This window comes from Nesoenas mayeri (assembly GCF_963082525.1).
Source record: "Nesoenas mayeri genome assembly, chromosome: 14".
NCBI lineage: Eukaryota > Metazoa > Chordata > Aves > Columbiformes > Columbidae > Nesoenas > Nesoenas mayeri.
In genome coordinates this window covers 16,905,896-16,923,585 of record NC_137556.1, presented here as the reverse complement: position 1 = coordinate 16,923,585, position 17,690 = coordinate 16,905,896, and the positions used below count along the sequence as shown (strand labels likewise).

Genomic DNA, 17,690 nt, shown 5'->3' with positions numbered 1-17,690 from the left:
CTTAAGAAAAGGTGAGATCCTCTGAAAAGTCTCCATCCCACAAGTATGTGCAGCTCTGCAGCGCAAAGTAATGCTCGTACAAGAGATGGAGGAACGGGAAACAGATAAAGGCCATGGCCCAGGGCAACATGGGGGCTGAGCACATGTAGCGATTTCCTCCTCATAAACCAGGATACTGGGAAAGTCCAATGTCCACAGTCACCAGCTCTGTTCGAGCCCACTGGGAGCAACAGCTCTTTCTGGATCAAAGCCCCTCACCACCCTCCAGATGCACAAAGGAGAAAGCACAGGAGCCTCCACTCTGCGTGAAGTGGGAACACCGTGGAAACGTAAAAGCAGAAAGGAGTTTTTGTAAGATTTGGGGTCTTTTCTGCAGTGTTCAGCAAAGATGGGGGAGGGTGATCAGTCAATGAGGCATTTAGAAACTTTCTGAGGAAAAAAAGAGCCTGAAACAATCACATCTCAGCTGTGCCCTCATGCCCATGTAATATCAGTATTAGACTACTCAACAAAGAGAACTGGGAAATGCGGTATTTTTCTAAGAAAGCATCTAATTTACTTCAAAATAATAAAAATCTGCAAATAGCACCAAAGCACAATATGTTTTGGTTAAACCCAGAAGCATTTCCTCAGAAATTTACAGCCTCCCACAACTTTTCAAGCGAAAGCATTTATTTCTGAGCTGCGTATTTTGTGGAAACTCCAGAATTGCAGAGGAGAGATGAGGTGATGGGTTTGGCTGATGGGCATTTTCAAAGTGATATGGGGTCGCCGCACTGCAGCCACTGTCTTTCTAAAGAAAATATCTCCTCAATGCGGTGTTTTCGGTGACTTGCAGCACATCCGCATGGTTGAAAAGGTGCTCTTTTGAAACTGGTCTAAACTGAAAAGTAGTAGTGGAATAGAGCAAAAAGTACATTGCAATGGCAACACTGCCTCATCAGGCTGAGAATTTTTTACCAGCAGAGACACAATCTCAGACCTTCACATCCATGATGGTGCCATGCGTGAGCTTCTTCCCTGCCAAGCCAGGACTCAAGTAGGATCAGAAGCCTCTGTCTCTGGCCTCTGCACGCCTAGCTGGGAATGGCTTGTTGGGCTGAGGACATCTTGCTCCTCCACAATACTCATCTCAAGCCACAACAGCCCAGGCCACCTCTTGCAGTGCCATCTCTTTACAGGGGCACCCAGAGATGTCCCCAAACCTCGCGTCTCTGTGTCTCAAGAGGTAATGTTAGCTCATGACCTTTTCCCAGTCCTGGATTCGCCCGTCTGTATCACAGCAAAACTACAGGACCATCAACAATATTGCTGAAGTGTCAGGTCAGAAAGTGTGCTTCCAGCAGATGGTCCCGGAGCATTGGTCCCCGCCAGCCTGCCCAGGACAGGCGGATGCACCAGGTGCCCAGGGACAGGGCAGCAGTAAAGACATAGAATATAAAGCAGCAGAACATAGCAATAGCTGGAGTGAGCTTCTGGGAAAGAGGGGGAAGGCTCCAAGGGGAGGCCAGCTCACATGTCTACTCTGATGGTTACAGACTGCTAAACTTCACTTAGCACTGTGTTGAGACTTAGCCACAACAAGATTAATACTAAGGAACCCGGAGAAGAACACAAGCAGGGACAAAAGAAAGCACACATGTGGATTCAGAGACAAGCAGATGCATTGAGGAGTATTCTGCTAAAAGATATCCCAGAGGAAGGGAGCTTGCAGAAGTGAGGAAAGCTGTGAAGATCACAAGAAGGCCCAGCAGTAAGGACAAGGAGACTCCAGGACAGCAAGTGCTTGGGCACAGAAGAAGGTTGTTCAGCTCTGGGTAGGTCCAGGGGGAAGTGGAAAAAGATTGCAAAGGGGTGACAGAGCTGCAAATGCCTACATCATCTTGTTTACCTTTGCAAGGGTCTACAATTAGCATTCGACTGCTGTCCTGCCAGGTGACCTGCAAATAGCAGCAGCAAGATGTGCATGCAGCTGAGAGTGGCAAGCCAAAGGCAGATTTGCAAGGCAACTTAGAAAATGGATTAATCAAGGCACTGCCACAGCAGGGCAGAGCAGGCAATCGAATGGATCTGCAGCACATTGCAGCCTGCAGCTCCCACTAGCAAAAGGTACAGGCCAGATCTTTGGGTTTCTTTGATTGCTTTTCAGGTCTCAACACATTCCTGGGACAACTGGAACAACTGGGACAACTCAGGTGTGTCCTCATACTCCCTGTGACCTGAGAGCAATCCCCTGTGCTTGCCGCACAGCATGCTTTCCTGCAGAGGAAGAGTTAAAGCCTGACAAACGCTGCCATTACCTGTGCATGCAGGAAGAGGCAGTTGGAAGTTGTAATGCACTTTCCTGGTGCCGTAAGTGTCCAGGATCAGAGCCTTACAGCGGGCACTGTTCAATCACACCCTTCCTCTTGTGAAAGCGGATTGCTAGTGACTGGGAAGGGCAAGCGGAAGAGGCAGACAGGGCAGGTAAATGCTGCCCATGCATGTTGCACAAGGGCAGGGGGGTTGCACATGCAGCTCCCGGCCAAAACAGGCAGGAACAATTTCAATTGTGATGGGACAACCATAGCACGAGTCAGAAAAAAAGGGAGCAGCACTGCCTCGGTTAGCTTACTGTGGACACCTTTCCTATCATGGTCAGAAATCAATAGGGTAGAGCAGTAGGGCTAACTCCATAGACGTGAAGCATGAAGGCATGGAGGGCTGAGCATGGGTGGCCTTTCTCCAGACTTTGCAAGCACAGGGTTTTTACAGGCAGAGTAACAGGACGGGGGGTCGGTGCGCTATGTGATATTGCAGCTTCATAGAATAAAAGATTCAGGACTGCAAACACTGTTGCAGAGGTTAATAGAGAAAATAATGCCAGAAAGCAGCAGGAGAAAGCTACCTTCCTTCATATTTGAGTAATACTAATAAGAGCACAACAACAGAGAAACTAGATCACACCAAAGGGTGGCAGAGCACAGAGCTCCCACAGTGGCCCGTTGTGAATGGCAGGAGGAAGAGCTTAGGAAACAGTCATCCCTCCCCTAATTGCACCCTCTCGGCTTCTGGCAACCACTGTAGGGACTTTCTGAGCTGGAGGGTGCATCCAAACCATCATGTTAAGCAACATAATTATTATGACCAAGATAATAATAAAACCGTCTAACCTCAGACTCCATCTGCTGAGCTCTAAGAGATGGAGCACACGTTCTAGGATGAAAACCAGAACCAACTTCACTCATCGCAAAGCTATGGTTTAATTACTTGTCTTCTGGTGAGTTTTGCTTCTCAGAAATTCTTTAAAAAAATAAAACATCAAACCCACCAGTTGCTTTCTTTCCTCCTTGCTTCTTTTAAAAAAATACATAGACTGTTAAGTTTATTTAAAATGTAAATTAACCACATTGCCAATGACAGATAACAAAGATAAACATTTATGCTAAGCTGCATTTTTCTTATCTCCCAGGATTGTTTTACTCTGTATCCTGAAAGCATGAAACAAAATACAAGACAGATCATGTGCAGAACCTCCCGCTTTCTGCTTTGAATGGCAGACAGCTCAAGACATTTGCTGGCTTCTTCACTTACCACTTTTCACATTCAGGCTGCCTTTTGCGGTGTCTTTCCCTAAAACGTTCTCCGCTTCACAGCTGTACTCCCCAGCATCTTCCAGCTTCACCTTGTTGAACTGCAGTCTGGAAATCTTTCTGTTGAAAAGTACAGCAGACATTTCTTATTTGATTGCTAACCATCCTCAGGAATTGATAACCAGTCCTGGCCCTAGTATGCTGCCCAGTATGTCACCCCTTCTTGAGAAGATGGGCTGCCTGATCTCACAAGCTGAAGAGGCACTCAAGCCTGGTCAGGATTCGGGTGAGACCGTTCCCAGGAATCACAACCACCATGATTTTCTAAATTAACATCTCTCTCTAAACCCGCTGCTCTTAGTGTGTCACCATGGTTTGGTGTGACGCCTGCTCTCATTCACACAGAAAGTCTTGTGAGGGGTTGAGCATCCCAGCACGAAGACCTTCTGTACTGGAGAAAAGTCACGTTACTGATGGACAGCGGGATCTGCCTGCTGTGGAGACAAGACGCGCGTTCTGCACCTTCCTCAGCAAGGAGGCCGAGCAGTCCAGGGCTTTACCAGCTGCATTCAGCAGTGCCACACGCTCAAATGCAAACACCCACGGGGCCAGGGGGGATTCATCCCTTCCTCCCTTTCCAGCCCGCAAACCCTGTGGTTTGACCTTGACAGCTAGCTTGTGCTTTTATCTGGGCCAACAAATAGGGCAAGCACTTTGTCTCCCTCAGGTACACACACTCCCATATACACTGATGATTGCCCGTGTCACCTAACAACCTGTGTTGCCTGTTCCATGGGAAAGGGAGCAGCTCTGGGGCAGAGCTCTGTGGTGCCACAAGGAAGACGAGCATCGCCTTTCTCACTGGGGGTGACTAACGACTCATTCTCTGGGATGTCTCTGAAAAACAGGCAAAACCTCTTGTTGCCCAGTTTAACAGAGGTCTACAGGAGCCCTCAATGCACTGAATACCACCCATGAGACCACAGTGGGACTCCCACGTTAGGCCCTCTGTTTTCCTACATTTCCCTCTGTTTTAGTCGTCTTATCAAAAAACACCCTGTGTACTCTTCTCATGACAATACCTCTCTGCCTTCTACCTCAAACTTTTATCTCAGGCCTGTGTTATACAGTCTCTTTATTTAGACACCTGGAAACACTGCCAGCTTTAGAAAGAGGTCCCAGTGGCCTATGTCACTGAAGACAATTAAAATTCCTTTAAAGTGGAAAATAATCATTAGCTTTGGACATATTTGCAATGTTACATGAGTCATCTGAGAAGGACTTTTCTTTGGGCTGTGCAAATCAACATCCATAGGAAGTCCACAGAAGCACACTGGCATATTTTTAACACACTGACGTGTTGTTTCACTGGGAGCCACGGTGCAAGGACACAGTGTGAACATCTCACTAGTTATATTCGTAAATTAAAAGCACTTGGAGACAACTTGGTAGAGCTCCCACGATACAGGCGCTGCCCTGTTTTACAGGATGCGGTCAAGTGTTCAATTGCATGAGTTTAGGCCCCATGTGGAGCAATTTTGAAATGAATGTTGACAGTACGCAAAGATCTTTTGAATGCCTCTAATCTTAGGTGTCCCCTAATCCACTGTGCAAAGCCAGTTATTTGGGCCAACATGTTCTTACATCTTACATTCTTTAGCTCTCTCAACCCCCATAGACAGAATGCACCGTTTGTTTTATAAACCAGCCCTATGCCTGGCTTGTAGCTCTTGCTGCAGAGCAAAAAGGCAGGCGGCGTGTGTTGAAAGCAGCTTGTAAGAGCGAGGCTCTGAGTCAAAGTCCTGTAGGAAACACGACCCTTGCACAGCAGCATGCTGTGGCTGTCCGCATGCAGAGCTGGAAGCATCAACAAACGCCTTGCCTTCAGCTGCTGGAGGACAGACATTCTAATGATAATTGGCTGTATTGCAATCTCGTACACACAGCATGCTTCACTGTGTGTTGTAACCGGAAAAATCCACTACAGCATTAGAATACCACCTGTGTACGTGATCTTTTACTGATAAAGGGTTTTAAGTCCAAAAGATACAAATTAGTAAGTTATTAGTGACACAGAAGGCTAATGAAAGGGGGCACACCTGACAGACTCATCTCCAAGAACAGGTTGAGAGGCATTTGGTCTTTTACCTGGAACTGGAGAGGAATGTGAGCAGAATAAAAAGCAATGTTGTCATTTATAGCATATCAGCATCGAGGAGAAACCAAAGAGGATTGTTTTGTTTCAATGCACAAGACTGTTGTACTGTCAAAGTAACTTATTTTTATTTTCCATCACTGTTTGTTGAAATTCTCCTGGATTGCAAGATCCCACTGAAAAATCCAGAGCTTTTTCTTGCTTGTCATACCCCACAACAATGGTGTAGCTACTCTTGGTCTCCACACTGTGCTGTATATTCAGATAACAGATCTGGGGGAGAGGGACAAAGGGGACAGACAAGGATCAGTTTTTAGGTGGAACGTAAGTCAGTAAAAAGCATTTCCCTATTCCAGGAAACACTGAAGGAAACAGAGAGATACCTTAGGGAGAGATACCGTTAGTTATATGCCTTTTAAGTTGGGAGAAATGCCTGTGCATTAGAAGAACTGAACTTGAAGGATGTAAAAAGACTAGACCTTGCTTGGTCTCTGTGTGGCAAAGACAAAGATGATCAGTCTCTGTTCCAGTTTACCATCTTTAAATGCTACTGAAATATGCCAAAACTGCCTAGGAAATTGCTTTTTCAAGTTTGTATTCTTCCTCCTGCTGCCCCGGAGGGCAGGGACTTTGTTCACTTGAGGGCAGAAGCACGTTTTTACAAATACACCAAGTAGTAGCAAACGAGGAACGAAGTTGTGCACGGGAGTTGTGCACCCAGTCCCCTGCTGCCCTGCTGGGGAGCGATTCTTGGGGACAGCAGCCCTGGGAAAGCCCAGCCATGTGCATTCACAAGGGTGCCTGGCTGCCAGACCATGCCATTCTTCTGGAGGAAGGCACTGCCCCGGGGCTGTTTGTTCAGTGAAAGGGCCAGGGTCACTGACAGATCCCATCATTTCACTGCAGTGCAACTCTGTTGATATTTCTTTACTTCAGGGGAAAATCCGCCACATTGTCTTTTCTGACCCTCAGCACATATGACTTAACCACGCACTAATTATCTCCTGTGGTGCCAGTGGAGGAAGAAGCCATGGGGAATATGTTGTCTGCAAGCTCTGGGGGATAGGATACACAAGGAGACCTTCAGCCTGGCCAGAAGATCATCCCCCAAAATACCTTTCTGGCTAAGAGAAAAGAGTCCCCCAGAGGGCAGTTTGGAGTGATGAGTAAATCACCCTCTGCGGTGCCAATCTCCAGACTACAATGGGAAACGGGGAGATCAGCCCTTGGCCAGGACCTACACAAAGATCCTAGCAAATTCTGGCCTGGAAGGGTGACCTCATCTGCTCTAATTTAGACATCTCATCTAAATGTGAGCTTAGGCCCTGAGGCCTCCAGCGTAGTCAGAGGAAAAGAAACAGGCACTTCATCTCAGCCAAGGAGGAACTTTCCATGACAGGAGTCATGTTCCCATCAGCACTTCGGTCAAGCTTGAATCATTTTTCTCCTCTTCCCTACTGCCAAGTGGAAATAGGACTGTCTTCCCGGGTCATCTCCTCACAAAGCCATTCACCTCAGAGCGTGTGTGCAGGAGAGCAGCGGCCATGAGCTGCCTCCAAGACACCTGAGTTTCATTGAGGACTTAGCCTTCCCTGTGAGAGTTCAGCCACTTCTGCGTCGTTCAGGACAAAAATAGCTCTAGGATTACTACAGTTGTGGCGTTTTATTAGTCTTCTAAAAATAGGGTAGCTAACAGATCAGTAATAAAGAAGTCAAGGAATTAGCTGATCAAGAGAACTTGAAGACTACAACATATGCGGCTCCCAAATTGTCAATGAAGAACACTGCACATAGTAAACACACCTGACACCCTAGGAAAAGGAAATTCCCAAACGTGTCCCTTGCAAAGGACACACTGAATACACTGCTGTGGTTACGTATTAACTCCATTCCTCTCTGTTTGCACAGGGAGACGGTGGCGGGAACATTACCAATATTGTAGAGAGCAGAAAGGCCAGCAATTGCTGCACAGCGATGCATTTGCCCTAAGAGAGCAGCTAATGACTGTCAAGGAGATTCAGGGCATCCAGTTGTTCAGTTTACAGTCAAGAAGGTTGTCCAGCAGCCATCAAACATCGGGCAGCCCCACTGGCTGGAGCAGTGGGTCTCAGTGCCCTGGCCTTGGGGAACACATTCATTTTCCCCAGCATACAGTGGGATATAGGCAGGTAGAAGAGATCACTGCAATGCAAAGCAGAGTGGGGATGGCCATGGTGAAGCCCTCTCTCTAGCAAGGCAGAAGGTGGCAGCCATAGAATCATAGAATGTCCTGAGCTGCAAGAGACACACAAGGATCCTCGAGTCCAGCTCCTGTCCCAGGACATCCCACAGGTCACCCCGTGTGTCTGAGGACATTGTCCAGTCTCTTCTTGAACACTGTCAGGTTGGGGCCGTGACACCTCCCTGGGGAGCCTGTTCAGTGTCCAGCACCTCTGGGTGAAGAACCTTTTCCTCATGTCCCACTGACCCTCCCTGGCACATCTTCTGCCGTTCCCCGGGTTCTGTCACTGTCACAGAGCAGAGCTCACCCTGCCCCTCCTGCTCCTGCTGAGGAACCTGCAGCCCATGAGCTCTGCGCTCAGTCTGCTCCAGGCTGAACAAACCCAGGGACTTCAGCCGCTACTCATACAGCTTCACTCCAAACCTTCATCAACCTCATGGCCTCTTCTGGACACTCTCCAGTAGCTTTACATTCTTTTTATACTGTGAAACCCAAACAGGAGCATCCTCTCCCCTGCACAGCCAGATGGAAACCACCCGGATCTCTTCCCTGCCCTTCAGTTACAGAGCAGCACAACAGAGCTGGGAAAGCCACGGTGCCCTGCAGCGCTTGAAAAACACAAGTGGCCCTGTGCTGCCTGCTATGTACTCTAGGGCATGAGCTTGATAGCTCAGGATTAGCTATAGAAACAGCAAATGGGAAAGGGGAAAAATACCCTCAAGCAAAGCAATCAGATAAGAGGAGCAAGGACAGGCAAGTTCAGACTTTTCAGCTCGGCCATCATCCCTCCTGCAGTGATGAAGTTCTCCTTCCTTCTCCCCTCACACCATCATCTCCCCATGCAGTGTTCGACCTGCTGGGGCTGTGGGAAAAGCAGGTGTGGGAGATAGCTAATGTCCTTGAGGGTGCTCAGGACAGGAGCGACCATCCCCTGACTCCCTCTGGCTGTTTCTCCTACCCCTGTCCCCAACATTAAAGTGCTGTTCTAACCTGAAAAGCAGATTTGCCCCTTCTCTGCTCAGCAGTGCTGTTGTCTCTCTTGGGACAGGCTGATTTTAAAAAGAAGACTCGACCAGTCCTCAGTCGGCAGAGCTGACATGGACACTGGTATGAGAGTGAGAGCTGGAGTGCCTTCTGGGTCACGCAGTGTCAACAGAAGGGGAAAAGATCGATAAGTACGCTTCAAAGAGCAGGGTCACTTGTGCAACCCCCCCTCCATCCTCAAATTCAGCCTGGGGCTGCATCGCTGAATTGCCACAGATGTCCCTGCAATGGGAAGAGGTGTAGTGCAACAGAGGCAGCGTGATGCAACCACACACCAGTCCCCAGAGTGGACTTTGTGGCCACTCTGTTGAGAGGCAACTCCCCGTGTGCTGCTGCTCTTTGTGTCAGGGAAGTCTGCGGCAGCTGCCAGGGCGTGAAATCAATGAATACGTAAAAGCTGAGGTTTGGGTTAAAGCTGTTGCACAGGCTCATTGCCAGTACAGGGTCCCTTGTATTACTTGTCCTGGAATTCAAGGCAACTGGTCCATCCCACAAATGTTTCTTCCAACTCCAATGCCTGGATTTTAATTTCTTTGAGAAAATGCAGATACTGGAGCAGTACTCTGAGGCTTGCTCAGAGCAGGTTCTTTCCCTCATTACTGTGATATCTCACAGGAGAACTCTAGCAGCCTGCTAAGAGCCAGGAACCTCCCAGCACCAAATGTCCCAAAGAGCGTATGACCTCAATACAGAGATGAGACACCCCTGGTAGTTGTGCAGCCAGGACAGTGTGCAGAGGTCTCACTATTTCAGCAACCAAACTACAAGCTCGTCCTGTTGAGAGAAGGGGAAAAGAGGGTCAGTGCTGCTGAGGAGAAGGCACAGAGGTCCTGGTTTGGAAGTGTAGGCTGATATGCTGGGCAAATCACAAGCAGAACCAAAACTTCATGGATTGCCAGAAGGCTTTAGAGGGTGTTTGAAGGAAAGCCAATTAATTTTAAAAATCAGGGGAGGAGGTGCCATACTAAAAGCAGCTGGCTGGGAGGAAACCCTGTGCAGAGCACAGGAATGGAAAGCAGCAGAGCCATGCTGCAAACACTCAGATCAGGAAAAGGTATTTGTGGGAACAGAGATGGTGGGAAAGGGATGGCACCTTCAGATTGACAGAGAACTACCCCTGAAAAACCTCTGCGAAATGTATCACCATGGTTACTGTTTGGGGGCTCCTTTCTGAGTTTGGAGCCTTTGGGATGCATGTCATTCTTTCCTTCCCAAGTCATTTTTCTGCAACTAGTATGTGTCACAGATCCTCAGTGCCTGTGAAGTATAAGGGGGACCTGGCAAATTCATGCCTGTAGGTATATAATGTGCTGTCCCAGATGAACAGCCCTCACCCTGGCTCTCCTTGCTCAAGGCTGAGCACTTTAACAACTGGATGAATGAAATTTCAGCTCATGTCTCAATGAGTGCTTCAACTGAATCTCTAACATTTTGCAACTGTAGTGGGCTAAAGTCTGTAGGGAGAGATGTTGCTTGTGTGTTGTGGTGGTGTTGTTTGGTGCTGGGTTTTCTTGTTTGTTTGGTTTTTGGGGGTTGTTTGTTTGTTTGTTTGTTTAAGCAGCCACCATCATCGGGAAAAAAAAAAACCAAAAAACAAAAAACAACTAAACTTGAGGCACGTAAAGCTCCTTCCACCTCTAAGTTTGTACACATCATCAGTTGAAGCAGCCCGGCATCTGGCTGTAACTTGTTAGCCACTATAACTCAGTCAAGTTTGATTAAATGCCCATTCCCTGAATCTCTTAGGAGCCCAAACTTGTAAAGTTTTTGGATTGTTCTAGCTCAAGACCCAACTGCTTCTTCTTTCAGTTCTCAAATTCCCTGGTTCAGTCCCAGGTGCATTGGCCAAGATGATGTCCATCATCTCCTTTAAAACAACAAGCAGACAAACAAAGGAGATGCTCTCCTTCACACCCCCCTCCAATAAAGTGCCTTCAGCAGCTAAAACCAAATCCCAAATATCAGAGACTTATAATAACATCGTGAGAGTTAGCAAGTCAGAAGCTCCCCTGGTGATTATAACACCACCGGTGCTTGAGAAGAGCCTTAGCTTCAAGGCATCTGGAATTGCTCTTGCAAGATCCATTGTCAAATGAGCCTTTTCCTTTGTTTAAAAATGTCAGCCTGAAGACCCCTGCCAGAGTGGTGGTATAGCCTGCTTGGGTTCACTCTGGCTCCCACAAGGCTTCAACAGTTCTCTTTGCCCCTCCTTGTCTCCAGGCTTAATTAGGAAATCATTTATCTTTATTGGCACTCTCTTTCCCCTGCTGCTTTGGCATTATTATTATTTTTTTGCCTTCATTCCAGGGCAGTGAGCTGTACAGGGAAGACCACAGCCCCATTCATTGTGGGTGGGGAATAATCTACAGCAGGGAGCTCTACAAGGAAGACCCCAGCAATGAATCTGCCCCAACCAGCATCGCCTGGGGGACTACTGTACAGAAACAGGAGAGGAGGGTATCCCTTGGCTCCACTTACAGGCTAACAATAGGGATTCCTGGTGATACTGAAAGTAGGACACTACTCCCAAGAGATGTCATATGGTTAGCCTGTCCCAAACTGAACTGCCAACCCTCTCTAATCTAATGATATGCCTACTTCATCACCCCAGCAATCTTCCTTGGTAAAAGAGCACACAAAGAGAAGAGGCTGTAAGGACAGCCACAGCTAGGAGACTGCCAGGCTCCTGGACCCGCTCTGACTCCAGCTGAAGACCTACGTGTCCCAAAGCTGAGCCCTGAGCAGAGCCTGGAGCTGGGTAGGTTCTCTGCACCTCCACAAACAGAAACTCCCTTGACTGTCTCCACAACTGGCATCTGACCATTTGCCAGGACAGAGAATCAAAACTCAACTTCTTGGTAGCCAGTGGACTCAACCAGATCTCAGGTGCACTTAGCAGGATATGCTATTGCTTTGGCAGATCAGGCGCAGAGCTGCTCACTATGCTATTCTACCACTACTGCATGTAATTCTTGCTGGATAATTTCTCTAGGTTCACCATCAACTGTGCTTTATTTAAATTGAGCAGGAGATGAAATTCCAGCCAATAATTTCTTCCACCTTAAAGAGAAGTTTCCTCTTCGTGCAAGCCAGGCTTGCCCCAGCCTGTTACTAATTACAGACGGAACATGCAGTTCAGAAAGGAGGAATCAGAATAGTTCCCCTCCCTCCAGCAAATACCCATTGAAGAAAACACGACTTCTTTGCCTGATGGCACCAGAAGTTTTGCCGGTAAGTTTAAAAAACAAGAGGGAAGATGATTGATGGAAAGGCTGAATTGCTGACATGCAGTTAACTGCTCCTCAACTCCTTACAACATATACTTGCCTTATTTTCAAGGAGATTCCTAACTCTAGGAAGGCCAGTGGGACCAGATGAAAACTTGATCACAAAAAAAAAGGACTTTGGTCACACTATCTAGCTAGAGATCTCAAGGTCTTTTAAACATACAGGGGGGAAAGTCAGGCACAGATCAGTAGAGGAATGAGTCACAGAGGGCAACCATGTTCTTCTTGTCTCTCATCCTAATCCTTTGCATGCTAAGGACCACAGAGCTGCAGAGTCCAATGCAGAGCTGAGCCCAGCTCTGCTCGGGACTCACAGGGCCAAGGGAAACACTATGGACAACACCTCCACATCCTGGCAGGGCTCCTTTTGCCTGGCTCCAACAGGTCTATCAGGTCTTTGGATCAAACTTTTAAAGAAATGGTCCTATGCATGTGGCCAGTTGCTGCATAGTCCATGATAATTTTTACCTTCTCTATGAAAGTCCCTCCCCAGTGCTCTAATTCTAGCCCTCTGGAAACCCCATTATTCTTGAATTAATCATCACAGGGTGAGACTTCCTTTCTGAGCTTTACAGTATAGGATGCTTAATTCTTTCCTGAAGTCCCCTCCTAGCATGCTGGAAGTAATGATGTACAATCATATCCTCTGTCCAGTTTTGGGTCCCTCTACTAAAATCAGCCCCACTAGCTACTTAACGGAGATATACAAAGTCATGAGGGCTCCCTTGATCCTCAGCCTGCAGGCACAGAGACATTTTTAACATTTATTGCATGCAACCAAGACCAGAAGGAGGCAGGTCCAACGCTCTGAGCACTGTGTCCTCACGGTGTTCTCAAGCACTGAGACCTAGCAAACCCAGTGGAGAGGAGAGCCTGAAAGCTGAGGATGCCAGACCAGGTGTGCACAGATGTATCCAGATCTGCCTGGAGAAGTGTTCCTGCACTCGAGTGTTCCTGACTGCTCAACAAGGGGCAAACGGTCAACAAAAGCTTGTCTTCTCAGAGCTGTCCCAACTTGACATCTGCTTGAGTCTAGTCTCCATAGCCCCAAACAGACAAGCTCTCCACTTAATGGCATGTTTTAATGGCAGCAGGGAGCAGAAGCAGGGGTGGGAAGCGATTCTGGGGGCAGAGCAGTGGGGGATGCTTGGGGCTCACACCTTTGCTGCTGAGGGAGCCTCAGACACTGGAGGAGGCAGGTGCCCAGCTTTCTTTAAACTGTTTATTCTTGGACTTATTTTGCCAGCAGGAAGCACTTCTAGCACGCACACGTCCTCAGCCTGTCACTGGCAGGCCGTGAGACAGCGCGTTGCCATGGAAACTGGTAAATGCAAAATGATGACTTGACAGCAGTGTCTTGAGGAAAGGGGATCAACCTTCTTCCATATGTTTCCGTTCTTGAGCCAGGGGGTGCGTGCCTGCCCTGCATCACTGTGGGTGGGATGCCGTCCTGTCACAGCTTTGTGCTGGACACAGGGTGCCAGGAGGCACTATGGTCTCTGGGACCACAGCAGGGAAATGCTGCAAGAGGCACTTCTCACCATCGTCAGGATCCCTTTTGCTGGGTGTTTCGTCTGAGGCCGATTGCTCTCACCCTGTGAGACTCTGGTGCCAGCGAGCTCAGGGTCCCACAAGCTGCCTGCCCATAGGGATGCAGAGTCCACATGGGCTGGAGCCGCAGGCTCCCACCCTGACTGCAGTGGAGACCTTCCTTCAGGACATCCCAGCTCCAGTACCCACTGGCAAACAACTGAGGCCATGAGGCTGACAAGGGCCACACAAATACTGGGGGTGACAGAGCAAAGAGGCAGGCACAGTTCTGCCCTGCCCCTGCTGCCTGCAAGCCCAGACAGCCCCTCCTCAGCAGTCCACATCCACTAGATACATCCAGTTCCCCTGGATCCGCTGGTGTTCCCATCCTAAGACTTCCACTGACCCCTCTCCGCCTCATCTCAAAACAGCCACGAATCCCACAGTTATTATGAAGGAGGCCAAGCATTTTGGGTGTGACTTTGAAATCAAAAGCAACAGGACTGAAATTAAATTAGAGCAATTAACAATAACCCATTCGAGCACTAACTGATTTTATAACTGATTTTTTTAGTGGCTTCTGATTTTGAAAAATAATACTCTATCAAGCCCATAATGATAAGAAGTGAGCTATCTTTCACACACTCAGACATAACATGTGTTAGCAAAGAATTAGTTTCAAGTTTTCCAAGGGGTTAGGCAGTTGTGAGCTGACTTTTTATTTGGCTAGGTCAGGTTATATGAATATAAGCATAGTCACAATTATGGAATAATTTTAAGATACATCGTATGTAAATATTTGGCTTTGAAAAATATCAACATGAATGCACTTGAATCGATTTCCAGTGAGATCCCCTTAGTTTAGTCACTGGGGCCTGTTTGTGCTGGTGTTTTTGCACTGCCTGAATGAGGCGGTCCCTGGGATGACATTGGGAGCAGCTGTCCGAGAACTCTGCAGGGTGGGGGGAGTGGGGAGCCACGATGGCGCTTGCCCTGGGTGCAGCGACACAGGGTCTTGTGTGAGACAACAGCTTGCAGGGTGACTATGGGTCCTAATCACAGCATCATGGTGTGCACTTGCATCCTTGCAATTGCCTTAGGTGCTTTCAAGCTCATCTAAACTCAGGGGAGAACAGAGCGATTCCTCCCACAGTTATGCAGGTTCCCTGATGGCTAGTGGGGTGAACACTGAGTTTTAATAGCTTCTGCATTCAAACCCCTAATCACAAAGCAGGATCCACCCCAGGTAACCTGAGCTGCCTACAACCAACCTACAGCGAGAAGGGAAAGTGTCACCTCCCTAGGTCACTGGACGCCTGTCTCAGATACCCAGTGGCAGAGCTACCCAAGGACAACCCTGTCTACAAACCTAGCAGCTATTCTGTGCATGCCATGCTCCTCTCTGCTACTCTGGAGGAAACTGGGAATCTTGCTCAACTCTCCCCAGCATGGTAAATGGGCTGTGCGGGGTCCTGTGACTCCTAGGAAGCATCTCAGTGTTGCTCAGCAGTGACTCAGAGAGCACAGCACCACTTCTAGCCAGTCCCCTGGACCCAGACACAGCATCACTGAGCAGAGGCAGAGCAGTCCCGTAGCATACTTACTTCCCATTCCCATACTTGATCCGGATGTCTTTGCTCTTCTTCAGCTCTTTGCCGTCTTTAAACCATTTGTAGGATGGCTGAGGGTTGCCAGCAGTCGCTTCACATTTCAGTGAGATCTTTTCACCAACGTGAACGTTTGGGCTTTTCAGTTTCTTCAGTTTGGGAGGGACAGCTACAAAAAGAGAAACCAGACAATGTGAAACCTGTCTGTTTCAGAGACTGCGCACCGACGATGTGAGCCCACCGAGCCCCCTCCCCTGAGAAAAGCGCTTGCTGCCCCTGTGTGACAGCTGCAGCCCAGCGTGGTGACTCCCGTTTTACCAGCACAAAGGCAGGGAAGGAGTACGGAGTCAGAAACATCCCCATGGGGATCAGAGGGAGCCCCTGGGCCTGACTCGCTCTTTTCTCTGCTCCATGTGGCCAAACCCAACTGCTCCATGGCTGCCCTTACTCATGCAGGCAGGACCCACGTGTCTCCTGCCAGGGTGGGCTTTGCTCTGCTCCCCAGGCATCCCACCAGGACAGAGTCAGGGATGCAGGAGCTCAGCTTCTTTGGAGACTATTTTTCTCTGCATCCTTCCATTTCTGATGATGATTATCAACAGCTCCACGACCTCTGCCACTGCTGACGGCCGTGCCACCAATCCCACAGCCCCTCCAACCACAGCTGGAGCATTTCACTGCAGAAGGAGCAGGGGCAGGTGAGAGGAGAGGTCCCGCGTCCCTCAGCAGCATGTGCCATGGATGCTGTTAAGATGGACAGTCATTTGGTGTGACAGTGTCAGCAGGAGAGCAATAGCTCCTGCAAGGGGCTGCAATGAAAACCCGCTCAAAAAAGGATGAGAATGGGAGAGACAGCTGTGCCTCAGGTTGCTGTTGGAAAAGTGAAACAATAAAGCTATTTAAAATGGCCTTAGGACCTGCGATGTCAGGTTGGCCAGCAGCCTTTCCAGTTGGAAGCCTGGCTCTGCATGTGAGCTTTCCTGGGTGTTGGAGAAACATGATTTTACCATGCACCTGGAACACCAGCCAGAGAGAGAGACACTTCTTATCAATCTCTGCCATGCTTTGTATGATACCTGACAAGAAAGGATTAGTGGGCTTGTAATTTTTCTTTCAACTGACAGCTCTGCACTCTTCCAGCTCTCTTTTTCATTCCAGCATTAAACTTAAAAAAGAAAATAACCAGTTGCTGGTTTTGCCTTAAGAATATTGGTAACAATGGTTTCCAGTTGTCTAAGACGTGTTACAGGTTTTCAAGCACAAGCCATGTTTTAATTGCCTAGCGCATTCTGATCTTGTGATATGGAAAAGTAATCAAAGAACGAGGAACAGGAGCCACCAAGATGCTGAAGGGAGTGGAGCATCTCCCGTGTGAGGAAAGGCTGAGGTAGCTGGGGCTCTGGAGCTGGACAAGAGGACACTGAGGGGGGACTCATTAATGTTTACAGATATATAAAGGGTGAGTGTCAGGAGGATGGAGCCAGGCTCTTCTTGGTGACAACCAGTGATAGGACAAGGGGCAATGGGTGCAAACTGGAACACAGGAGGTTCCACTTAAATAGGAGAAGAAACTTGTTCCCAGTGAGGGTGGCAGAGCCTGGCCCAGGCTGCCCAGGGGGGTTGTGGAGTCTCCTTCTCTGCAGACATTCCAACCTGCCTGGACACCTTCCTGTGTAACCTCATCTGGGTGTTCCTGCTCCATGGGGGGATTGCACTGGATGAGCTTTCCAGGGCCCTTCCAACCCCTGACATTCTGGGATTCTGTGAACAGGATGGGTTTCATTAGAGTAATCATTATTTTATTTGTATATCTCCTCTCATTCTTCACTCTTCATGCCAAGCTAAGCTTCTGTAGGTTGGTTTTATTTAAAGACTGTTTTTGCTGGAAGTGATCTTATACAAAATAAAAAGCACAGCAATCGTCCGACCTACGGTCCCATGGTAGGAAGCTCTGAGGATTCTCATATTCCTTTGTTCTATCTGCGACGGCATCAGAAGCTAGACTGCCCCTAATCTACAAGATACAAAAATGGACAGAGATGGAAAAGCTCAGGGTAACACGAATGGACTGAGAGGCAAACCCAGCGATGTCTGTGATGGTGAGAGGAGCAGTGCCTGGCAGTGCATGGGGGGGTAACAAAGCAGCTCTGCCCCAAACACACTACAGCTGCACAGCTACACCAGAGCCAAGGCACAGAAGCAAACTATATCCAGGAGTGCAAAAGAAGCATGTTTAGCACACCAAGGAGAGGAAAATAATAAACTCCACAGAAT

The 17,690-nt window shown here is 48.3% G+C and overlaps 1 protein-coding gene across 1 annotated transcript in view; it reads right to left on the bottom strand.

Annotated features, from left to right (window-relative positions):
- NRG2 (neuregulin 2) overlaps nucleotides 1-17,690 on the bottom strand; it is a gene marked incomplete at its 5' end in the record, with an annotated part of 162,215 nt that overhangs the window by 46,680 nt on the left and 97,845 nt on the right. The window contains 2 exons of the mRNA XM_080353003.1: nucleotides 3,574-3,692; nucleotides 15,414-15,585. Of these exons, the coding sequence (XP_080209129.1) occupies nucleotides 3,574-3,692; nucleotides 15,414-15,585 (291 nt within the window). The remainder of the gene's footprint in view (nucleotides 1-3,573; nucleotides 3,693-15,413; nucleotides 15,586-17,690) is intronic.